Source organism: Delphinus delphis, chromosome 12, assembly GCF_949987515.2.
Source record: "Delphinus delphis chromosome 12, mDelDel1.2, whole genome shotgun sequence".
In the NCBI taxonomy this organism is placed as follows: domain Eukaryota; kingdom Metazoa; phylum Chordata; class Mammalia; order Artiodactyla; family Delphinidae; genus Delphinus; species Delphinus delphis.
In genome coordinates this window covers 5913714-5939017 of record NC_082694.2, presented here as the reverse complement: position 1 = coordinate 5939017, position 25304 = coordinate 5913714, and the positions used below count along the sequence as shown (strand labels likewise).

Genomic DNA, 25304 nt, shown 5'->3' with positions numbered 1-25304 from the left:
GTGGAGCCCTGAATTACAATGTCCTCCACTCTGGCAACAGAACAGATGTCCTGAAGCAATGACAAGACCCAGAGAGAACAATGCTTTACTTGAGCTGGGTATTTCTTTGGCTTATCGCAGGAGGGAAAATTAAAGGATTTAACACTTCAGGTAGGGGTTTTTCACTTTTCATGCTAACCTTATGAGTTTTATGGTCCAAGTTTAAAGTGACAGGTATTCTGGGATACATCGGCAGCATGGCATAATAATATAGAACATTTCCTTTCTACTTTTAAGATGGGGGTAGGAGGAGAAATTATTGGGGTGAACAGCTTTCAGTTGATACCAAGCACATCCATGTGGAACCCAGTTACTATATCTGGGTGTTCAGTGGAAGCAGCTGAAGAGGAATTAAAGGTGGGTTGGCAGCTCTAACAGGAAACCTCCGTTGCTACTGGTGATACTGAAGACCAGTGGGAGGGAATTAGAACAGGAACTTCTTTTCCCCACAGAATGGGAACCGTGAAGGAGAAAGACACCCAAGGGAGCTTAATCCCTTGTGAAACCAAGTACTCTTTGTAAATATGTTAGAATTCCTCTAATGTGTTTCTGTGCTCCTTTGTTTATTGTGGTTTTCAGATTGCTCCACTGGAAAGCTTCTTAGGACATACTCTGCAAGGTGTGGGGAGGAGTTTGTCTTATTTTGTGATTTTCCAGAGCCACAGAAATCCCATTTCTACCACAGAAGTCAACTCTCACCAATGCAAAGCTCTGAACACCTGCCCTGCAGTGGTAGTAAGAACCTATCTGATGTCCAATGGTACCTACAACCTCCAAACAGAGATCCACTAGTAGAAATTACACAAAACTATCCTCACGTGATCCAGGACAAGAGCACCCTTCATTTCTTGACCACAGAGATGAATCATGCTGGGTCATATATCTGTAGACCTAGGATTAGGTAAGTCCCAAGTACATTTCTATCTGAAAACATTGCCAAATCCTTTACTATCTGGATATAACATCTGTGTTCACAGGACCTTGTTAACTTTCCTAGGAGCCCCAAGGATGAGGCCTGTTGTGTCAAGATGATCTTAGAAGTTAAACCCAAGACAAATATGTCCTGTGGGAGCTCCATACCGCATGAAAAACTCCTTCTTCTTGGTAGCATGGACTCCATTTATTGCCCCGGTCTCAGCCACCAAAGTGATACACAAAGTCCAGAGGTGACCTGGTACCAGGTAAGAATGACTTCACTGAAACTGATGCCAGAGCTTAGTTGCTATGGTACCATCTCCTTATGTAATTTATAGAAATGTGAGTCTGACCCTGAGCCCTAGAGCTTCCCAAAGACTGGCCTCACGCCTACAGAGAAGACCTGACTTTCTAAAGCAGTTTTCCCCTAGGTAGCCACAGAGTCCAATGTTCCAATTATTAGAACCATCCTTTTGATCAGTGTCAGTAAATTTTCTAAAATTCAAGTCCATTACATGTGAGGTTAAGATATAAACTTATGAACACCCACTCATTCAGAAGACCAGATTTGTTCAATTTTACTGCCTTTGGAAAGCAAAGGGCATTGCTAGGGTGAAAGGAACACCCAACAAGCATGTCTTGAAGGGTTTCTGAAAGAAGTAGGAGACTGGAATACTTTCCAAAGAGGACACCTCTGGGAAGACAGTTAAGGCAAGCACCTGGTGGCCTGGGTGACACGTGTATTACACAGGTGAGTCAGTGGGGAGGGAGGGCAGTGCTAAGAGAAAAAGGGAACAGGAATCAGGAAAAGTCAAGTTTCAGAATGATTCTGAGTTATGAACCACATGTGAGTAAACTTCATAACAAAAACATTTCCATTGTATTTTATAGTTTTTCTAAGTCCTAACAGATATATAAATGCTGCGTAAGCATCTCTTCCAAAGTCTGGGAATGTCAGTTGACCCAGGGTGGTGGAATCTGGGAACAGAATTTAAATCACCTCCTACATTTGTAATAATTGGCTTTTCAAATATTTATTTATTTATTTGGTAGTGTCGGGTCTTTGTTGCGGCAGGTGGGCTCCTTAGGCAGGCTCACGGGCTCCTCAGTTGTGGCTCACCCCCTCCTTAGTTGTGGCATGTGAACTCTTAGTTGCGACATGCATGTGGGATCTAGTTCCTGGACCAGGGATTGAGCCCAGGCCCACTGTATTAGGAGCATGGAGTCTTAACCACTGCGCCACCAGGGAAGTCCTATGATAATTGTTTGAAGTTCAATACTTTGCTTTAAGAAATCATGCAAAACTTTAAATTTGACTTCCAAAGATATCTGTTTGTTAATATAAAAATATCATTTTAAATTGTCCCTGATCAAAGTCCAGAAAGTGGCCCATGTTTATCTGTCGGCTTTTTGTACCCCCAAACTTAGCAATCAGAGTCTCCTGGAGGTAAAATTACCATTGGGTGAGACAATATTTCCTCACTTGATTCTCTTGAGATTCAGTGACAACTGGTGTTATTATGTCCCTCGTAGAAAGAACTGTACAGGGAGGATGAGTGTGTGCTTAAGGTCTCAATTTTACATTTTAAAATGACACAGAAAATGTACTGCCCTCAATAAAATCCTAATTTAAGAAGCACCTTACTAATTATTAGAGAAGTGCAATCGAAACTACCATGAGGTCCCACCTCACACTGGTCAGAATGGCCGTCATCAAAACGTCTACAAATAGCAAATGCTGGAGAGGTGTGGAGAAAAGGGAACCCTCCACCCTGTGGATGGGAATGTAAATTGGTGCAGCCACTATGGAGAGCAGTATGGAGGTTCCTTAAAAAACTAAAAATAGAGCTACCATATGACCCAGCAATCCCACTACTGGGAAAGTTGGAAAAACCTCTAATTTGAAAAGACACATGCACCCCAACGTTCATTGCAGCACTATTTACAATAGCCAAGATACGGGAGCAACCTAAATGCCCATCAGCAGATGAATGGATAAAGAAGGTGTGGTACATATACACACAATGGAATATTACTGAGCCATAAAAAGAATGAAATCATGCCATTTGCAGCAACATAGATGGACCTAGAGATTGTCATACTAAGTGAAGTCAGAAACAGAAAGATAAATACCATATGATATCACTTATATGTGGAAGCTAAAATATGACAAAAATGAACTTATTTACAAAAAAGAAACAGACTCGCAGACATAGAAAACAAACTTATGACTACCAAAGGGGAAAAGAGGGGAGGGATAAATTAGGAGTTTGGGATTAGCAGATACACACTACTATATATAAAATAGATAAACGGCAAGGTCCTACTGTATAGCATAGGGAACTCTATTCAAGATCCTGTAATAAACTATGATGGAAAAGAATATGAAAAAGGACATATATATATGTAACGTGAATCATTGTGCTGTAGAGTAGAAACGAACACAACATAGTAAGTCAACATACTTCAATTAAAAGAAAAGAAACACGTTAATTTCATAACCTCTAAAATGAGGTTGGTAAGAATAGCCGATGGTTCTGTTCATTATTTTCAGTTCACTCTTAAGAACAAAACTTCCCATGGTTCAAAAGTATTTGTAATCTGGGATGACAGATGCCTTACTACGTCAAGGTAGGCTGTTCCCAAACCAGGCTTGCCCCGTTATTTAAAATGAAAATGCATTTGAATTTTCAATGATTGTATCCCTGAAATGAAAGCTATTTTCACTTTCTGGTAAAGCACAAGCTACACGGTAGTTGCCAGCTTTCTGCATATGCTGCTCTTAGGAACTAAACCCCCATGTTCTATGACATTCACAAAACGAAGCTTTATTTCTCTTCTCTGGGGCCTCGACTGCAAATGTCAGGATGTGTTTAACGGTGACTAGGCATCTGTCTTAAAAGTAGGCAAAGCATAGCTGTTGTTAAAATTGTATCTTCTGACGGAGATTTGGACAGGTCATTATTTAGGTTATGTTTCATGGATTGCATGAAATTCATGAGTTGCACATGTGTGGACATGTGCTTACACACACACATGCACACACACACAGACAGTATCCTGGAAAGTCACAGACCTCATGGAAGTATCACTACAAGTGATGCCATTAGGCAGGAAATAATACCCAATGTTCCTTTTCTTCATGCTAAACCACAGATACTCAGGTGAAGGGTGGCTCACACTTAAGAGTATCTCAAAACTGACAACACTAACACTGGCTGAGAGGATGAAAACACGGTGGCACTGAATTCACATGAAACTGCCGACCAGGGATGAACCTGCCGGTTGTATAGAACAACCACGTGAAATAAATCCATGTGCTGTAGTTGTAGTCTCTGGGGGGGTTCCAAAATATTTTTAATAGACACCTCAAAAAATTTAGACTTGGAGATTCGTAACTGAAATATTGAACGATGAAGAAGTCAGCATAAAGGGAATTATCTGTTTTTCATTCTAATACTATTTTCCTAATTCATAAAAATATAATGGGAATTCCCTGGTGGTCCGGTGGTTAGGACTCTGCGCTTCCACTGCAGGGGGCCCGGGTTCGATCCCTGGTCGGGGAACTAAGATCTCGCAGCGCAGCCAAAAATAAGTTAATTAATTAATTAATTACAATAAAAATATAATGAAAAATAGCTTTAGCGTAAGCAGACTTCGTCTTAGATGATATGACATTAATGGGAGGGCGTTTTCGGTTCTTTAGCTAAATGAATCTTTGACACCAGGCAGAATTCTAACACAGGGCAGTGGGAGAGGCTCTTCTGCAAGGGTCTGGGGCACCGAGACATGGGTGCCTGTGACATGGCTGTGACGTCCTGGCGGTAAGACTGTGCCTGAGTGACTTTTCCATTGGTGGTTTAAGTCAACCTCATTCACATGCCACTGTGCTGACATGGCTGCTGGGTCATCTCTGAACCCTGAGTTCTATGGAATTTTCGCACGTAGACCTGCCACCTCTCATTTCCTTTGGCCTCGTTCTCCTTGTCCCTGGCACCTGGTGGCATCCCGCGAGCCCAGGGACATGGAGAGCTGGTAAGTATGGTGAGACTTGCCAGACCAAAGGTTGATGCAATTCCTGGTAGGGAAGAGGTAAAAGTCATTTAGATTCGATGTTTGGAAGCTGTTTCCAAGGTCCATACATTGGCCCATTCGATTGTTCTCACTGTGAAATTTCAGAATCCTGGGCAACTTCCTACGGTGTGTACAATGCTACAGTCCGCAGGCTGTCACATGTCTCAGTCCTCTCTGGGACTCACTGATGCTCTTTATACAGGATCACACTGACTGATGCTCCTGCTGCTGTATTTTGCTCTCGACTGTTTCACATCTGAGCAAAACAAAGAATTTCCTGTGTGGCCTCATTAGCACTTCTCTCTCCTACTAGGATCATTTGTGATTATGTTATTAGATCAGCTTCCCATCATTCTTGTCACAAATTTCTTGCCCCTTATCTCTTCGATGTTTTGTTTGAGTTCCATCCCATAAAGTCTTGATGATACACACTAAGCCATACTTATCTTTTTATTAAAAAAAGTCAGGCCCACTTTGTAATCACTCATCCTCCCTATGGCCCAGCTGCAGCCTGGTTCCAACTCTGCATCCCCTCCTCTGCATTCATTTCTCATGTGATTTACGACACACCTCCACGCCAGTTTCTGTTCTCTGTATGTTATTACCATGTTCTCTAGAAATTTCATCTCTGAATTTTACCCCGTGCCCTGAAGCTTCCTTTTAAACTGTTCTTGATAGATGTCTAACCTTGTCAGTCCCACCTCTTGGCCTTGTTTTACTTCCTACCTGCAGCGGCCCGGCTCTGACCAGTTCTGACCCTCTTCTCAGCTCCTTGACAACCTACTGGAAATTCTTTCTTGGGCCACAGGAACCACACCAGAGACTTGGGGGAGGGGAATTTCTGCTTCTACGAGTCATCAAGCAAAGGGGAAGGGAAATTCCTCAATCAGAACATGAAACTCAGAATCAGAAGAACGTAGATACATTCTCAGGCCTCTCACGAGCTATATGGTATAGAACAAAACACAAACTTCAGAACCTCGGTGTTCTCATCTATAAAATGGAAGACATAGAATCTGTGCAAGTCAGAGAATCCTTTTTTTTTAAAAATCTGTTTTAAAGGGCAGTTATTTCCTTCTGCCTCATTTATCTATTTATTTATTTTTATTTTTGCTGTGCTGGGTCTTCGTTTCTGTGCGAGGGCTTTCTCCAGTTGCGGCGAGCGGGGGCCACTCTTCATCGCGGTGCACGGGCCTCTCACTGTCCCGGCCTCTCTTGTTGCGGAGCACAGGCTCCAGACGCGCAGGCTCAGTAGTTGTGGCTCACAGGCCCAGTTGCTCAGCGGCATGGGGGATCCTCCCAGACCAGGACTCGAACCCGCGTCCCCTGCATTAGCAGGCAGATTCTCAACCACTGCGCCACCAGGGAAGCCCTGCAGAGAATCCTTTGAATGTTCATACGAGATACACATGAGAAATAACTTTGTAGTCTACATAGGTAATGAGTTCTTACTATTGATATTTTGTTATTTTTGTTGTTTATCTCTTTTCTTTTGACTGCAGTGGTGAAAGATATATTGCTAGTACTCTTAGTAGGAAATTGGAAAGCCAGGTTCTATACAGAGGTTAGAGGATTAATGATTAAAAGATTAATGATACACTGATACCCCATCATTCAATAAATACTACTGTGCCCCTACCACTTCCTAGCCCCTAAAGATACAAGGGTGATTATGATAGTCTTTGCTTAAATTTACAAGAGTTTCCACAGTCAAAAAAGAGCTGCCAGTCATTTTTCTAAAAATGTCCGATCATCTGACTCTTATACTTCCAAACCTTTCTTCCAACTGACTTGCATTTATTCACCCCTTATTTACAAAGACCTTATTCTTGCTGGCCTGCTTGCTGTATCCTGGAGACACAAAGATCAAACACATCTACTTGCATCAGCCCTTTCACCTTGGCCTTGTTTCCTACATGCAGGCTTTGCTTCAGGTGTTCCTAAAATGTCAATTACGTTCTTCTTTCTTTTTTCTTTTTCAAATTCTTTTCCCATGTAGTTGCCACATAATATTCAGCAGAGGTCGCTGTGCTATGCAGTAGGTCCTTGTTGGCATTGACTGATTCCTGCATACCCTTCAAGTCTCGGATTACACTGGGGGGAGAGTCCCTACTTTTCCTATGAGGCAGAGCCACCTGAGTGTGCTATACTCTGGCTTACTGCTCAGACGCGCATCCTTAGGCTGAGAGCTCGCTCAGAGGAGGGATCTGTGTTTATTCCTCCCAGTGTGTCCAGGACCAGCTAAATGTCTTGGCACAAAGGCTGCCCTCGACAACTCACAGGAGGAGACACCCAAATGCATCATTACTATAAAAGGGCTATCGTGGGCTTCCCTGGTGGCGCAGTGGTTGAGAGTCCGCCTGCCGATGCAGGGGACATGGGTTCGTGCCCCGGTCCGGGAGGATCCCACGTGCCGTAAGCGGCTGGGTCCATGAGCCATGGCCGCTGAGCCTGCGCGTCCGGAGCCTGTGCTCCGCAACGGGAGAGGCCACAACAATGAGAGGCCCGCGTACCTCAAAAAAAAAAAAAAAAAAAGGCTACCGTGATGATGGAGCAGAGGTCACTGAGCCTGCTCGGGGAGACTTGATAACTTCTCTCCGTGAGAACCACCCCTTCAGTTGGATTTGAAAAATGAGCAACAGCCTTCCCAGTGGGGAAAGGTGGTGGGAGACATGCTGATTAAGAAAGAACGTGGTTATGTAGGGAATGACAGATGGGTAGAGGGGCAGAAGCGGGAAATGAGTCGGGGAAGGAATGCCAAGATCAGGCTGTGAAGAATTTTAACCTTTACCCTCAAGGCAAAGGAGTGTCAATGAGAGATTCTAAGTAGGAGAGAGAAATGTTCATAATTGAATTTTAGTTCTCGCTCGACTTTGAGTCCACTAGGAGTTAAATAATTGTTCCTGAATCCCAGTCCTTCTTTGTCAAAGTTAGATACAGCTGTTTAGTTACTTACTTAATGTTTTCAATTTAACATTTTTTCTTTTATTCGAGTGAAATTTATTTAAAGAAGAAACTTTATGTAAGCCCAATACACAGAAAATCTATATCAATTTCCAGAAATATAAATACACGTGTTTTTAAAAAATTCATTTAGGTATTGACCACTTAGACCACTATGACTTTTCTAGAGTCTAGGGGCCTGAATCTCGCTTTGGGCTTTACCAGGTGAAACAGCTCTTGCTGGGCTGTCTTCATCTCCACATGTAATTGTCTTTGAAAATGCTTCTCGTTTCAAGTAAGAATCTTACAGATATAGTTTTGAGCAGAATCTTTTATAGCTTGGGGGTGTTATGTTCTGCAATGTCCTTATATCAGACTGACCTTCCCCCTTCCTTGGTTCCAATTTGTGAAGTTTCGCTATAGGTGAGCTTAATATTAATAGTAATTCTCTGGTTACATTATTTAATTTTCTTGTCTCTTGGATTAGAATGGAAAACTACTCTCTGAAAAAAGGAGCAACCCAATTAAAGTGGATGACGTTTACCACCATCACCAGGGCACATACGTGTGTGATCACACTCAATCAGATAATTCAAGTTCATGGACAGTCAGAGCTGTTGTTCAAGTGAAAACCATCGGTAAGTGAGGTTTGTGGTTTCAGTATTTGAGATTTCAACCCCAATTACCCAGTTAAAGTTATCTCCTTTGGCTTAGTGATATTTTTCCTTTTTCTGTGGTGAGGAAGGAGACACTCACAGCCTACAGTCACGTAAAGCCTGGAATGTTGGTGAACATCAGTTTTCCATTCACCTAGATTCCGTCCTCCAAGGAAGGCCTAGTTCTGGGTCATATTCAAGTTGCCACAGGTTGGGTTTTCTACGCATTGATTCTGGTTTGTTTTGTGATAAATTAAAAAACAATATCAAAGGCTCATGTAAAGAAATAAACAAGATTAAAGATTTTACATATAAGAGATAATAAATTAAAAAACAATGTTAAATATTTCACACCCAGAAATAAGTAACACTCGTGTACCTATCACGAGCTTTAATAATGGTTTTTCCATCTCACGGTTTCTTTGTCGAAACAAAACAATACAGACACAACTTGAGGCCTTCCCACTTCCTCTCTTTGCAGATGTAGCCCACTCTTAGCTTATAATCCTTTCCATTTATGTTTTATGCTTTTTCTACATATGTAATGTATCCATTAATAAAACAGAATATTGTTTTATGTTATAAAATGTGTTTTGTGTTATAAACACATGGTATTGTTCATAGACATTGTTTTGCTAATTTATACCCGCATCAGCAATGAACAGATTCCCATTATTCCCAAGTCATATTTGGTGGTTTCAGACTTTGGTGTCAAGTGGACCCTCTTTTTTTCAGACCAATTTACGTGTCCCTGACTACGAATGAAGTTGAATGTCTTGCCATTTGCTTACTGGCCCGTTGAGCTTATTCTTCTGTGACTTGTCTGTTTTTGGCCCAGGCTTTCCCTTGGGTCATTCTTATTAGATTTACAAGTGTAAAGCATAGCTAAACTGTATGATGTAATCAATTTAAGCATGGCCTCTATCAAAACATAACCGTACAGAATGATTGACTCTGCTCTTAGTAAATATAGTAATCAGTTTTACTTCCTCTTCTTTCATTGCAAGATGCAAACCACATGGGGCATCTGAGACCAAGTCAAACTCCCCTGCTTACTTCCGGGCCCTGGCACTCCGCAATACGTTAGACCTCATCAATTTACATTTATATGAGATTGTTGCTTGGACGAGGGGTTAGAAGGCAAATACCCAACTTGGACCACTTGCCCCTCCAGGCCTGGTTGCTCTCTCCCTCGGGCATGATAACTTGCCCATCAAATTTTCAGGGGCAGAATCTGCTTTTCTCTCTCCCAGAGGATGCTTTGCAACCTCTGTCACATCTTTTTAAGTCTTCTCTGTCGTCATTCCTGTCTTCCTCATTTACTCATTCGTTCTTTCATGTATTCATTCTTACACCAGTATTTGTGGAACATGTGATATGTGTCAGGCACTGGGCTTGGTGCTAAGGTTGTAAGAATGAGCACCTGGACACTTCCTCTGGCCTCCCAGAACTTACCGTCTCGTGGGGCAGACAAAGAGGAAACAGGCTACTACAGTTCGGTGTGATGAGTGGAGAGAAAGGGAAGCAGCGGGGCATGTGGGGGACACACAAACCCAGACCTGGGTACCCCGAGGCTGGGTGAGAACTGAGGGGTGAAGACAAACTAGCCCAGTGAAGGTGGAAAAGATGCCGTTCCAGGCAGAGGGAGCAGCGTAGTTAACATCCAGGAGCTGAGAGACAGCATGGTGCTTTCCAGGGAGAAAGAGAAGGTCAGTTGAGGGTATCTGGAAGCAGAACAGACATCACACTGTTCTAGTAAGTTTGGACTTTATCCAAGGAAAAATGGGGAGCCATTGAGGGTTCTACGTGGGAGAGTGTCATGAATAGATCTGGATTTGAGATAGATCACTCTTGTTATGTAGAACATGGGTTTGGGGGTGGGGCGACAAGGGAGACAGAGAGAAGAATTAGGAGGCTGCTGTGGGTCAAGCAGGCAACTGCTGATGGTGGCCTGAACTAGGAGTGGCAGTAGGAATGGAGAGAAGAGAGAAAACTCCAGAAATACTTAGGAAGTTACACATGAAACGCTTTGGGAATTGGGAGTGAAAAGAGGGAAAAGGAGGGGTCCAGTATGAGAGCCAGGTTTACGCTGGGCAACGAGGTGGACTTTCTATAACATATTGAGAGAAGATGGGATGGGATGGGATGGGATGGGATGGGGTTGGATGGGATGGGATGGGTAGGGGTGGGATGGGATACATAAGGGTGGGAAGGGATTGAATGGGAAGTGGTGGAATAGGATGGGATGGGATGGAAGTGGAAGGGGTAGGATGGGATGGGATGGAAGTGGAAGGGGTAGGACGGGATACATAAGGGTGGGAAGGGATTGGATGGGAAGTGGTGGAATAGGATGGGATGGGATGGAAGTGGAAGGGGTAGGATGGGATGGGATGGAAGTGGAAGGGGTAGGACGGGATACATAAGGGTGGGATGGGATTGGATGGGAAGTGGTGGAATAGGATGGGATGGGATGGAAGTGGAAGTGGTAGGACGGGATACATAAGGGCTGGTGTAAGGCACGGGTGGGGGGGGCCGCAGATTTGAATCATGTTCTAAAAAGATGTCTCTGGTCACTCTTTGAGTAGACTTAGCAGAGGTGATTAGGAATGGCTTTGCATGTGTGTCAACAGAACATGTTGATGGAGTTTATGTGCAAGATGAAAGAGGGAAATCAATGCCGGATTACTTTTCTGGCATGATGAGTTGGTAAACAGTGGCACCATGTAATGAGACAGAAAAAATACTGAAAGAGAAGCAGGTCTGAGGAAGAAATTCAGTGTTAAGCTTGAAAGGACTTTGATTCATCAAGTCACCATGACAAGTGGGTATTTGGATAAACCAGTCTGGGATACAGGCTACTACATTGGGAGATGTGAATGTGAGGGTGGCCGCCGGCACGATATCTAAAGCCGAGGGAGAATGGGGTCACGTGGGGATGGAGTATAGAGAGGAGAGAGCCTAGAACATCCAGCACTGGGAGGCACGGGGGCGGAGAAGCATCCCCACAGGAGATGGAGAAGCGGTGTAAGAACAGAGAGTAGCTATCCCAGGGCTCAGCGATAAAGTGTCCCAAGAAAGAGGGAGTGACGCATGGCCTCATATGGTGAAGCCTGGAAACTGCTCCTTGGATTTGGGAAGAGGGCGGTCATTATTTACATCAGCAAGTGGGTATCAGTGGCAAGGTGGGGAGGGAGCAGTAAAGGAAGTGAAATTGATGATGTAGGCGAGAGAGCATTTTGAGGGCCAAGAACTTTCATAGGGAAGAGAGGCCTGGAGCGTGAGCTGCCCCACAAGGAGAGTAGGTGGAATGAAGACCACAAGGAGAGACCTGGGAGACGTGATACTCACAAGAAGCGCGGAGGAGGAGAAGCCCATAGCGCTCAGGGGAGTGAGTGGAGAGGGGGGAGGCGAGCCTCAGAGCACAGAAACGTGCACCCCGAAGAGGAGAGGAGAGCATGCCCAGCAGCACCCAATGCTACTGAGAGGGAAAGCAGACTAAAAACTCAGCCGTGGGCTTCCCTGGTGGCGCAGTGGTTGAGGGTCCGCCTGCCGATGCAGGGGACGCGGATTCGTGCCCCGGTCCGGGAGGATCCCACATGCCACGGAGCGGCTGGGCCCGTGAGCCCTGGCCGCTGAGCCTGCGCGTCCGGAGCCTGGGCTCCGCAACGGGAGGGGCCACAGCGGTGAGAGGCCCGCGTACCGAAAAAAAAAAAAAAACAACTCAGCCGTGCCCAGTGGATTTAGGTGCAAGGAGGTGACTGGTGACTTTGGCCAAAGCGGTTTCAGTGGAGTGATGGGGGCAGAAATCAGACTTCACGGGAGGGGAATGGAGGGAGGAAACGAGCACACAGCGCTCTTTCAACAACTTGGCTGGGAAGGGAGGAGAATGAGTGGGGCAGGGGTATAAGGTGAAGGGTTTTTTCCTCTTTTTTTTAAGATGGAGAGACTGAGAGTGGATAAATGCTGATGGGAAGGAGAGAGAGAGAGAGTCAAAGATACAGGAGGAAGCTAATGTAATTGAGGGAAGGAGGTCCCTGAGAATTAAGAGAGAACAATTCCAGAAGAGAGGTGACGAAGTTTCCTTTCTTAGGAGATGGGACATCTTCAGGAGGGAGTTTGACAGTGGAGGCATATGTGAAAGTTTGTGGCAGGAAGCTGAGGGATAAAATGATTCATGAAGGGCTGAGCTCACCTTTATTTTCAAACAAACCATGAACTTGAGGATGGAGGGAGGGGTGGGCTCCAATCTGGCTAACCTGTGCATTCTCTCAGGTTCGTCCTCCTTCCTGTGGGATTACTCAGCCGGATGCACCAGAAAACAATCTTGGAGGAGAAGATGGGGTGGGGTTTCACATCTGCAATGGGCCCGCGGGGCTGGCCTGGAAGGAGGTTCCCCCTGGGCGGGTATGCATTTATCAAGGACTCAGGTTTCGCTAGCACCTGCAACCTGATGTCACAGTCATTTCTGGAGGCGTGATTTTCACATGGAGACTTGAGTCTCTAGCCTTGTACATTATGGATGAAATTTGCAAAGGAAGTTCCAAAACATTTAGATCAGAGTGTGACCGCGCGTTCAAATCTTCAGGAAGCAGGCCTTCGGATTTCCCGGTGCAAATGATAATTTTTATTTTCATCTTTTAGTGAAGAACACGAATCTCAAACCAGATATTCTGGATCCCATCAAGGACACCCTGGAAGTAGAACTTGGTAAGGTGGGTGGTGTCATCACCCTTGAATGACACTTTGCTTCTGGGAGCAGGTCTAAGTGTGTTACAGTGAAGAGCGTCGGGATTTCAAATTAAACAGAATTGGGGGTGAATCTAGCCTCGGCCACTGACTCGGTCTGTGATCTTATACAGCTATTTAATCTTCTGAAGCCTCAGGTTATAAATCTGTAACTAGACAAAATAGAACTGACCTCACAAGGTGGCACTGAGAAATATGGGATGATGTATTGATATATTAGGTGACTTGTATGTGAGGCATGATCAATAGATTTTTTTTTTTTTTTTAAGATTCTTCCTTACTCCACCCAGGAACAGTGGGTTACACAGATTGGTTAGGTTCATTGATTAAATCTATAAATTTAATCAGTTAACCAACTTAGGTAGCCTTAACCCTTACGAATACAGCGTTTGGTCTAGCCTTTAAGATAAATTGTAGGAGAATACTACAAGCCTTGCTCAAATAAGCTGTATTCCAAATTAGTGTCTTCTTTGGGGTAGAGGGGGAAAGTGACTTCCTGTGGTCCCCTTTGATTTTGTCAGCTTCAGTAACATCTACATGTTCCCACATAGCCAAATAGGAACTGTTCTCTTCAAAACCAAGTGCTGGTTGTTTCAATAAAGTAAGTGTTCTTTTAAGTGCTAATAAGATATTTATCGTTGTAGAAAGAAAGGTAAAAGTAGATATTATGGTAAAAGGCCACTGGGTGGCGGTTTCCTTTAAATGCTAATAAGATGTTTATCATTATAGAAAGAAATGTAAAAATAGATATTATTAAATCACCACTAGGTGGCGGTAGCGGTGTACCCTGATTATGAAATAGAAATAACAGTACGGGCAAAATCACAAGAATGAAAGGAAGGAGGAAAGAAGCAGGGAAAACATTAATTAATTCAAAAATAGCCAAGTTACACAAGGTACCAATGAATTTTAAAGTATTACTGTGGGGAAAGCATTATTCAGGTGCAAAGGTGAGTTTTCAAATGGAGTCCCTAAACATTTCACAGTTAAAATATTGAGTTTGAGGCAGAGCATATCTGGATACCCCTTACAGAGAAAATGGGCAGAAAGAGGGTAGCGTAGTTACATGCATGTCAGTCCACAGTGTAACGTTCAAAATACTCAGCTGAATATCTAAATACTCTCTGCTTTAAACTACATGCTGCCCAAACCTCAGGATTTTCATTTAATATGCAAATACTAGTTAGTATCTCTTTACTGGCACCCTTGTACTACTTCAACAGCAGCGTCGGAAGACAGAGCTGGTCCCTGAAACTGCTCATTTTCCTGGCGTTTAGCCTTAAACCACATCAGAACCCGTAGTGCTGTGACCATGCCCATCCTCGTTTGCAGAAATGTAGTCACAGGTTTGAGATCTAAGAGCTGCCCAGTAGAGACAAACATCCCTGGTTTTACCTGTTTCCGAATGAGAGACAGGTGGACGTTTGGCTTTGTCTGGTACACCTGTTTTACCTGCGAACCTGACTGCCTCAGGGAAGAGTTTCCAGATGGTGTCTTCCTCCTGCACGGGACAAAGTGTTCTCACGGGCTTCCTTCCTGTGTTCTGTGGCCCTTTTTTCAGGAAAGCCTTTAACTCTTAACTGCACGGCCCGATTTGGCTTCGAAATAAACTTTAAGCCTGTGATACGATGGTACGTCAAAGATTCTGACCAGGAGTGGGAAGTCCCAACACCTGAGGGGAGAAGGTAAGAAGGAAATGAGCGAACTTATTCTTTGCGACTCACACTAAAAGCTTTCACCTTTAGAACCCCCTGAAATGTACACACAGAGCTGAACAAACGGAGTTGGTGTGGCCACTAGCGCCAACTAGTCGTGCAAATAAAAGTATAGAAATGCAAAGCGTGAGTTAATTTTAAACTTGGGGGCCAAATGCAGTTTCACAGAGGGCCATAGAATGAAATATTTCCGTTGTGTTTTTTTTTTATTGTTATTTTTTATTTTATTTTTTATTTTTGGCCGCACAGCTTGTGGGATCTTACTTCCCCGAACAGGGATTGAGCCCAGGTCTTAGGTAGTGAAAGTGCTGAGTCTTAACCACTGGACCACCGGGAAATTCCCCCCACCTTTTTCTAAAATAATCTTTTTATTTTATTTTTTACATTTTTTATCAGTTGTTTTAAAGTTCAATTTGTAGTAACAATTTGATGTGGCTACTTTGCCCACCAAACTAACCAGCAGACATAACAACCCATGCTGCTTGAATAGACTTGGCATATGGAACAAACGGGAAAGGATTCTGCACCCTAGCCAGCCATTCTCCATTCCCCCCTGTGCCGTCCATCCAGAGTGGGCCGAGTCAGGGCCCCAGTGTTGGGGTCCTTAACGGTCTGGAGCGTATGCAGAGAAAATGGCACAATAATAAGCGATCTGACCGAAAATATGAGAAATGAGGAATAGTTGATGCAATCCAACCTGGAAAAGGAGACCCAGAGGTGAGATCGCTGTCTTTTTTTGGGTTTTTTTAGGCATATCTACAGCAGCTTCATTTACAATAGTCAAAAATTAAAACACGGTTACATTCATTCATACAGTGGATTATTATTCAACAATAAAAAGAACAAACTGACTAGAGAAGGAAAAACTAATCTAAGGTGAAAAAAATCAGCACTGTTATTCCTTCTGGTAGGCTAGGCATTGGCTGGAAAGGGATACAAGAGAACTTTCTGGGAAGTTGGAAATGTTCTATACCCTAATAACCATTTGTCAAAAGTATACAGCTAGGGACTTCCCTGGTGGCCCAGTGGTTAAGACTCCGCCTTCCACTGCAGGGGCACAGGCTCTATCCCTGGTCGGGGAACTAAGATCCCTCATGCCATGCATGAGGGAAAAAAAAAAGTATACACCTAGACTGTGCACTTCAAGGTAGGTAAATATTACCAAAAAGAACCATATAATGACAATGGAGTAGGTGTAGGGAATTAGTGAAGGCTTAAATAATACCAAAATGGCTGAGGTATAACTGATAACTGAGGTGTCATTTTATTGTTGTCTGCATATGTTAAACTATAACTTTTAAAGAAATTAAAGAAAGAAGAGATAGTCTTACATTTGCCCAGACATTTGCCAACTACAGTCACCCTCGTTCTTTCCCGTAGATCTGATGACTGTTGTAATGTGGGATCTCTGTCTTGAAGTACTTGGAAGCTATTAAGTTGTATGAGAAACTAGACTTAGTTTGCAACCCAGATTAGTGGGAAGAATTTACTGGGAAGACAGTTTGGCTCAATGGAAAGTAAAACTCTAGACATTTGCAGCTAGAGTCCCTCATTTTCCCAACATCTGTTCCAAAGTAATAGCCTCTGTATTAAGCACTTCCTCCTGGGTTTTAAAACATTTCAACAGACTAATGTAATATCGCTTTGAAGAGTATACATCATTTAAAAAATAAAGGATGGGTTTTGGTAACAGTAATCAAATTGAGAAAGAACTTCTAAGACAAGGGAACTCATTGGGTCCCATATTAAGGTGATACTGCATCAGACTTGAAGGTAGTCAAGCATGGTAAAGGGAGAATGCACTGACTATATGCTCTCGGGTTTGAATCTCTGTTTTCCACCTATTTAGCAATGTGAACCTTAACCTCTGCGAGCCTCCACCATGCCATCTATCATCTATGGATACCAAACTTCACCCCTGTTAGGAGCAAATACGGTAGAGGTGATATGCTTAACACAGCCTCTGGCAGGCAGGAAGCGTCCAGTGAATAAGAGTGGGTATTGTCGGCCCCACACAAAACAGCCTAAAACATCATCCACAGAGGCCATATTCTTTAATGTGAAGACAGACTGCAGACGGGCAACTTTAGAGAATCCAGACTGTGAATCAGTGCCGAGATTCACACTTCCTGGACAGGGCGGAATGACACAGGCCCAGGAATCACGCTGCCACTTCCCAGCGGTGTGACCTTGCATTGTCACCCACCTTCTTGCCTGTTCTGAGCTGCTCAAGTCAGGATGGTCACACCATTACCCGGTGGGGCTCCTGTGAGGACGGAGGAGATTTGATCCTCTCCTCCACGTTTACGCTCGGGGGACCAGAGGACCGTCTGATACACACAGCCCTCAGTAGAAGCTAGTCATTTCTAACCTTATTCTCAAATTGTTGTATCTATTCTGAAGGGGAATTCTTAGAGTAAGGAAGATCAGATGAGCCTCGCAAGTAATTATAGTCTAGTGTAAATGCTTAGAATGATGCTTAGCTGATTCAATCACTTAATAAAAAACGAGCCACCTCCTAGCATCCTCTGTCTTTCTGGCATCTCCTTGTACTGTCTGATCCTACAGCTCTTCTGAAAGCCAAACGGTTATCTACTTACGCATGTTCCAAAAACTGCAAATGGGTGTCAATCTGTGTTACTAAAGGGGTGTGGTATTTTCCCTCCTTTCCTAGCGTTAAATCCACCTTAAAGAATGAAGTCATCGAGCGTGTTGTCTTCCTGAAAGAAGTTACTCAGAGCGATCTTCGCAGGAAGTTCATTTGCTTTGCCCAGAACTCCATTGGGAACACTACCCAGTCCATCCAACTGAAAGAAAAGAAGGGAGGTGAGCCTGAAGGTGGCTGCAGGATGCATGCCCCTGCTTTCACCCGGGAGGAGAGGAACTTGCCCAAGGAAGTAGCCACAGTGATGGTAGCCACTAACATGCTCTAGATGCCAGACAGCATTCTAAGTCAGCAATGTGCTTGTGCTGATTCATTCAGTACCTTGACCGAGGCCACACAACTAGTAAGTTTCACATTGGTGATCCAGAGCTGGTCCTCTTACGAATGTTCTGCATACGGGAGCTGTGTTTGTTCATTCATTCATTCACTCCTTAGTTCATTCACTTACTCATTCATTCATCCTACAAAGACCTACAGAGCATGCCCTGTGTGGCAGGTATCGTACTAGGACCTAGCTCCCTTTCCTATTTTCCTCCCCTGGCTTCCAAATCCAGAGAATGTGATGGTCTGGTGTCGGAGAGTAAAGGAGGAAAAGAGGGGAGAAGGAGTATTCTTGTTCAGTTTAGGAGTGATATGTGTACATCACAGATCATAGCCTCTTAAAGCTAGAGAGGAAATTCCTGGTAAGGAATAACTCTTAAATTTCTTTAAGAAGATGCTCAGAGATGGAGGTGATATCGTTCATTCAGTTAGTAGAGATGAGAGAACAAGCAGGTTCTGAATGCTTGTGAGGCTTAAATAAGACACATTTGGTGGGTGCTCCGTAGAGGTGGGTCAGAGGTGCCACGTGTTAGGTATGGTGGAGGTGAGAAAGCCAGTCAGATGTGGCTCTGGGCTTCAGGGAGTTTAGACTGTAGTAGGGTCGATAACACGTGACAATAGTTTACAGTATGCAATAAGAGGGACAGAAATGGGTTGTGTGGAAGCTTATAGGAGAAAACGATTTAAAAAACGAGTTTTTATCAGTTTCCCAGCCACCCCAATCAGAAACGACCCATTACCCTGGGTTTTCTTGAGTTCATTTTATGGTAATTCCCTCAAGATGTGATTTAAGATGTGTCCAGATTCAAGAGAAATGTTTCCAGTAGATTTTGATAAAAAATAATAGGGCTGGAAAAGGTGCTGGGCTGGCCTGAATGTGGCCTTATAGGGGAGGCGGGTGTTGGAGGGGACGCGGCCCCTGTACCTGCTCACGGCCGCCGCGTCTCCGCAGTGGTGTTCCTCTACATCCTCCTTGGCACCGTCATGGCCCTGGCAGGTGTGCTGACCACAGGTGCGCTCTTCTACATGTACTGGATTGAAATAGTGCTGCTGTACCGAACCTACCAAAACAAGGATGAGACCCTCGGGGGTAAGATGACCCAACTCGCCTCGGAACTGACTTAGAGGGAGGGGCTTGAGAAATGGATGTTCCACGATGGAGAAGGTCATGACCCTCGGGCTCTGAGACCCTCCTGCAGGTCTGGCGGCTTCACACCTGGGAAGGGCTGGGAGCCCAGGGGAGAAACAAATTCTCTTCATCCCACTTACTAGGAATCTTGCCAACGATGTTATTGTAGGGCACATTGGACTTGAAAATAACTCTCCACTCACCAACCTGAAGCAAGATGGCAGATGACTTACCATCTCCATGCCTCACTTTTCTCTTCTGTAAAGTAGGGTTGTAATCACAATCACAATGAATGCAACGTGGGCTCTTTGAGTTAAGACATATTGAGCATTTAGAACAGCATGTAGCACATGGTAAGCACTCAGTGATGCCGGCTCCAGCTCTCATCACCTCTTGAGGACTGAGTGCACGCCAGGCTTATGTATCAGCTGCTGGAATCGTCACCGAAATCCTACACGCGAGGCAGAGGCGTGAAGTCTGTGCCCCCAGTGGAACTGCTAGGGGATGTTAGAGGTTGGGATGGACTCCAGGCAGTTAGGTTTAGAGCCCCCATTAGCTATTGCCTCAGTTGACTTCTTCTGTAAAGTGAGGGGCTTGGGGATGTGGAAACGTCCCTAAAAGAGTGAAGTTCTGGAAAATACTAGCAGTGGCACTCTCCATGAAGTATCTGTCAGTTTTCCCATGAGACAGGTTAATAGTGTTTATTAACATTTGCTTCTTTCGACTAGAAGAGCTGCTGGTGTGTTTTTCTAGTCCCGGAAGGCTCAAAGGTTAGAACGTTGGCAGTTTTAGTGAATGATTCTATTGCTTGGAAAGGGCAGAATCCCTTCTGCTGGATTCCAGGGACAATTAAATACTTACCTAATGGGGATGCCCCTTTACACACACACCGGTGGTTTCCCCACACTAGGAACTCAGTGAAGAGCTGTCAGATCACTGGGAAAAGGGGCAGCACAGAAATGCATCGATCACACTTTTCTTTAGACAAATGATTGAGAATACACACTAGAAGTCCTCAAGCCAAGAGGATTTTGAGGTTATATTTTAAATAGCTTTTTAGAATTGAGCAAATTATCTAATCACTGTCTTCATTGTTCTCCTAGACAACTTCATACTTCTTTGACTCAAATGCTATTTTTCCTAAGATTCTAGACCTTGTACAGAAGACTCAATCTACTGTGAAACATCTTAATTTTTGGAGGGATGTTTTTTACGCTAATTTATTTTTTAATTGAAGTATAGTTGATTTACAATGTTGTGTTGGTTTCAGGTGTACAGCAAAGTGATTCAGTTTTACATATAAAACTGGATTCTTTTCCGTTATAAGTTATTACAGAATATTGAGTAGAGGTCCCTGTGCTATACAGCAGGCCCTTGTTGGTTGTCTGTTTTATATATAGCCGTGTGTATATGTTAATCCCAAACTGTGAAGTACTTTAAATGTGTCCTCTCTTGTTTGCACAGGCACCGTTTTAGTGATCTGACAGGGAGGCAGAACCCAGTTTTCAAGCACAGAGATTCCTTACACTCTGTGGTCAATCTAATGCTTTTCAGCAAAAAGACTGTTTCCTGGGACTATCCCAAAATTTAGAGAGACATAGGATGGCAGAATTGTGGGGATCGTCTAATTCTCCCACTCGCTAATATTATTACAAAAGAAATTTAACGTTTTCCGGTTATAGAAAAATCCCAGTTTGCTGGAGTGTCACAGGGATGTGGAAAAAATCAGGGTGACTACGGTGTGTCACACAGGAACTGCACAGCGTGTACCTGCTGGCCGCGCCCCCTGAGCCGCCGCCTCCCCACCTGGGCAATGAGAAGTATCTTAGATGCACCTCCAGGACCTCGCTCTTTGGCATCCTCCTCTCTTGACGCCGGACCACCTCTGTTTCCCTCTTGCTTTTCTGTTTCTGACACTTCTGTTGGCTAACGCCTCGTAGGTCCGTGTCGAGCAAACTGCGAAACTGCATCAGTAACAGCGCTGCTGTTTGCTCCTTTGTAATAATACTATTGGTCGGGTACTATGCAAAGTGCTGGAAGATGAGCCAGCTGTGTGCAACTCCAGAGCTCGTGGGTTAACTTTTGAGATTTTCTATGGCTTCCAGTCGGTTCTCTAGCACATCCCAGAGTCTATGTGCATTTATAATAGTTGAGTCAACAGAGGCATATGAGACCTTAAAAATACCCTAAAACAAGTTCCAAAATATAGTTTTCCATCTAAAAGGGAAAGGAATGCATATTATCTTGTGCCTGCCATAAGTCAGTCACCGAATCCTTCATATACATTATCCCAGGCAGCCCTGACAGAAGCAAGACGGGGAGTTATGACTATCTCATTTTACATATGGGGATTCAAACACAGATACGTGTGCTGTCAGCTCGCTAATGCACTGGGTCTCTGCAGGGCTTTGCTCACTGGGTATTATCACGCTTTGGTGGAGCAGACTCCACTTTGATGTGTGACTAATGAGACAGCAACGCTGCAGATGCAAAAACAGCTCCGAGGAACTCCTGAGAACATGCGATTTAATCAGAGGAGGCCCCAGCTGTTTGATCTGACGTCAGTGAAGGTGCAGGAGGGCCTCATCGATTAGAATCTGATTCTGGGTGGATAATCAATACCCCTCAGCAGTGGGATTCTGAAATGAACACAGATGCTGCTTTTCATTTAATAAATCCATGCAGTAAGGATCCCAAATCTTAATTCTTATCCATGTACCATATGGTTCGAGTGTATGTAGGTATGCCACGAGAGTAAAAAATAGGTCAATGGCTTGCATTCTTTTTTTTTTTGTGGTACGCGGGCCTCTCACGGCTGTGGCCTCTCTCGTTGTGAAGCACAGGCTCCGGACGCGCAGGCTCAGCGGCCAGGGCTCACGGGCCCAGCCGCTCCGCGGCATGTGGGATCTTCCCGGACCGGGGCACGAACCCGCGTCCCCTGCATCGGCAGGCGGACTCTCAACCACTGCGCCCCCAGGGAAGCCCCGTGTGGCTTGCATTCTTTATTGTGCTTCTTCCTCAGATAAAAAGGAGTTCGATGCTTTCATATCCTATGGGAAATGGAGCCCTCTTGAGAGTGAGGCCACTTCGTCTCTGAGTGAGGAAACCTTGGCTCTGAGTCTATTCCCTGAAGTTTTGGAAAACAAATATGGATACACCTTGTGTTTGCTTGAAAGAGACGTGGCCCCAGGAGGAGGTAAGTCCTGCACGCCAACAGAAAACGTAGCACAAGAAGGAGAGTCACGTGCAAGCACTCTCTACGTTGTCTTGTCATCTTTCCGCTGGGCTATTTATCTTCTGGAAGGTTTCATGAGCTTAGAACTTCTGGGGCAACAACACAGAAAAATGTGTGTTGCAGGGACACGCTCCATCATCAAAAAAATCCATCTTCAATGGATATACGTATATGTCTAGCTGCACCACTTTGCTATGCACCTGAAACTAACACAACACTGTAAATCAACTATACCCCAATATAAAATTAAAATTTAAAAATAAACAAAATTGCCACAGGAGGAAAATAATCCATTTTCAGGAAAAAACATTATTGGAGCGCAGGGAGCCTTCCAGAATGAAGATCTCTTTTCTGGCTCCTCAACAGGAAGTTATCTCTTGTCCTCCCAAACGGGTGGTCCCCCTGCTTTCTGGGACTCTGCCTGACACAAACTCAGGACTGGGTCCAGCAGACTCCCCAGGCCCGGGCCCAGTCCTGGGCACGATCAAATGTGCAGACCTCATCCTGTCCCGCTGACCTCCTCTGCCTGAGATGCGCAACCCAGGAGCCTGGGACATTCCATGCCCCTCTCTTATCCCAGCCAACCTTGTTCCAACGAGCTTTGCTCCTAGAGGAATTGGCAATTTGAGGAGACAGAACACAGGGAGGAATGTGAAACTGACAGTCACTAGACACTGGAACATATCTTCAACTGTCCACAGAGTTGATTTAGGAGAAGTGATAAAGAAAACCAGACTTCCTTTCCTCTTTGCCTCAGAGTGCCCATTGCAAGGAACCCGCTGGGTGGATCTGGGAGATTCAGGGTTATTGTGACTCAGGGTTTAACAATAACAATGTCATGTATACACTGATGTGTATAAAATTGATGACTAATAAGAACCTGCTGTATAAAAAAACAAACAAAAAAACAACTAATAGTAAACTTTCTTTGGGTTATTTGTATGGAAGTATGCTAATATAAATGTTTCAGACATTACATGAAATTTCTAAAAATCTTATATGTTCTGGTATAATGTAATAGGTCATAATTCTAGTTATTACTTTAAAATGTATAACTCAGAAATAACTACATTTCCTTGTCAATTGCATTATTATGAACTTTTATCAAATCTTTAACCGTGGTCATTAAAAAAAAAACAATAACAATGTCGAATAATTAAATCTTTTATTTCCAGCGTATGCAGAAGACATCGTGAGCATTATTAAGAAAAGTAGAAGAGGAATATTTATCTTGAGTCCCAGCTACGTCAGCGGACCCAGTGTCTTTGAACTACAAGCAGCAGTGAACATTGCCTTGGAGGATCAAACACTGAAACTGATTTTAATTAAGTTCTCTTCCTTCCAAGAGCCGGAGTCTCTACCTCATCTAGTGAAAAAAGCTCTCAGGGTTTTGCCCACTGTCACCTGGAGAGGCTTCAAATCAGTTCCTCCCAATTCCAGATTCTGGACCCAAATACGCTACCACATGCCTGTGAAAAGCTCTAAAGGATTCACGTGGAATCATCTCAGAATTAGCCCAAGGATTTTTTTCTCTAGAAAAGACTCAGTAAAACAGAAACCGCTGGGAGGCGCTCCCAGCCTAAACGACGGTGAAATGGGCCCTGAAGCTGCCTCCTCCTACACCCCTCCCGTCCTGTCCCTGGTGAGTAGAGAGAGACCCTGATGGACAGAGCACACAGCGTGGATCAGGCTGATATAGAATGGGAAGCGTTCTGCCAGCCCTGAGCGAGCGTGGCGGGCACTGGAATGACACGAAAACTATTGTGGGAGCCTCAGATTTCCTGGGCTAGACAGAGGGAGAGCGAATTCAGCCCACACGGCCCCTAAGATTTTCCTAGCGGTCTCAGCGGAATCAGCAGATACAGCCACTGGCTTTGTGGCTATGGACTTATCATGTCTTCTATGTATTGTTCACATCACTTTATAGATCTTTGCAGTCAAATAAATATTATTTTATTAGAAACAAGTGATTTAAACTTTGCCTAAACCGTCTCTGTGAAGAAGACAATTCTTATTCCGGGTTCACCCATTCACTGGAGCACAGAAAGCAAGTCGGAGAGGCAGAGACCAGGGGCAAGGAGCAGACAGGGCCATGGTTCCTCTCTACTGTGTCTTTGTGAGAGCTGGAAGGAAGAGCCCCTTCCTCGGGACCCGTGTAGCCCTGAGCCAGGACACAGGGCTTGGGGAGAAGAGTGGGGCCAAGTTCAGCTCATCCTTGTTGCCTTGGCCTTTGCGCAGGGCATGAAGTACACAACCTTACTCTGGGCCATAGGAAGTAGGAACCAATTAGGCCAAAATGATTTGGAGGAGACAAGGAACAGACCAGCAGTTATGTGCAAAGTAGAAAGGCAGAAGCCAGGACAAGAGTCTGGAAAATAGATGTCTACACTGGTTAAAGGACAGCAAGACTGGGGCTTGAACAGCGCTTAAGTCTGAGCCTTTGCCTCTCGAGGCTGGTGGCCCCCACGTGCTTCCTGACTATCTGGTCTCCTTGAGTTCCTCCTAAGTGATGGGCCTTAGGCCAGAGGACCAAGAAGCTGTTCCGCGTAGACGAGGCTCCTTTCGTTCTCACCAGTGTTTTCCTGATGAGAGTTCAATGTGCTGTTCACAGGGCGTTCTAGTCTCACATGAAGGTACAACACTCATGCTTCGTCTTCCCCGATAGAAGGGCGCGATTTATTTGAGCAATAAAGAAAGGCGATTTCTGGGCGCGTTCACATTTAACGTGTCCCATCCGCTTGTCCGAACGTGATCTAGGTTTGGAGGGGCTCAGAGTCATTGCCATCTGGCCACTGCTGGGTGCCTGTGTGAAAGGCTTTGAGGTCTTTTTGCACAGAGACACCCACATCACAAAAACCACTGTGGT

At 44.4% G+C, this 25304-nt stretch overlaps 1 protein-coding gene across 1 annotated transcript; it reads left to right on the top strand.

The window, feature by feature from the left end:
- IL18RAP (interleukin 18 receptor accessory protein) lies at nucleotides 1-24408 on the top strand. Its single transcript, XM_060027659.1, has 9 exons — nucleotides 1-150; nucleotides 619-940; nucleotides 1037-1220; nucleotides 8459-8609; nucleotides 13269-13334; nucleotides 14935-15058; nucleotides 17763-17914; nucleotides 22226-22399; nucleotides 23614-24408. The coding sequence occupies exons 1-9, from the start codon at nucleotides 81-83 to the stop codon at nucleotides 24099-24101; spliced, it is 1731 nt and encodes a 576-aa protein (XP_059883642.1). The 5' UTR covers nucleotides 1-80; the 3' UTR covers nucleotides 24102-24408.
- Nucleotides 24409-25304: the final 896 nt, after the last annotated feature.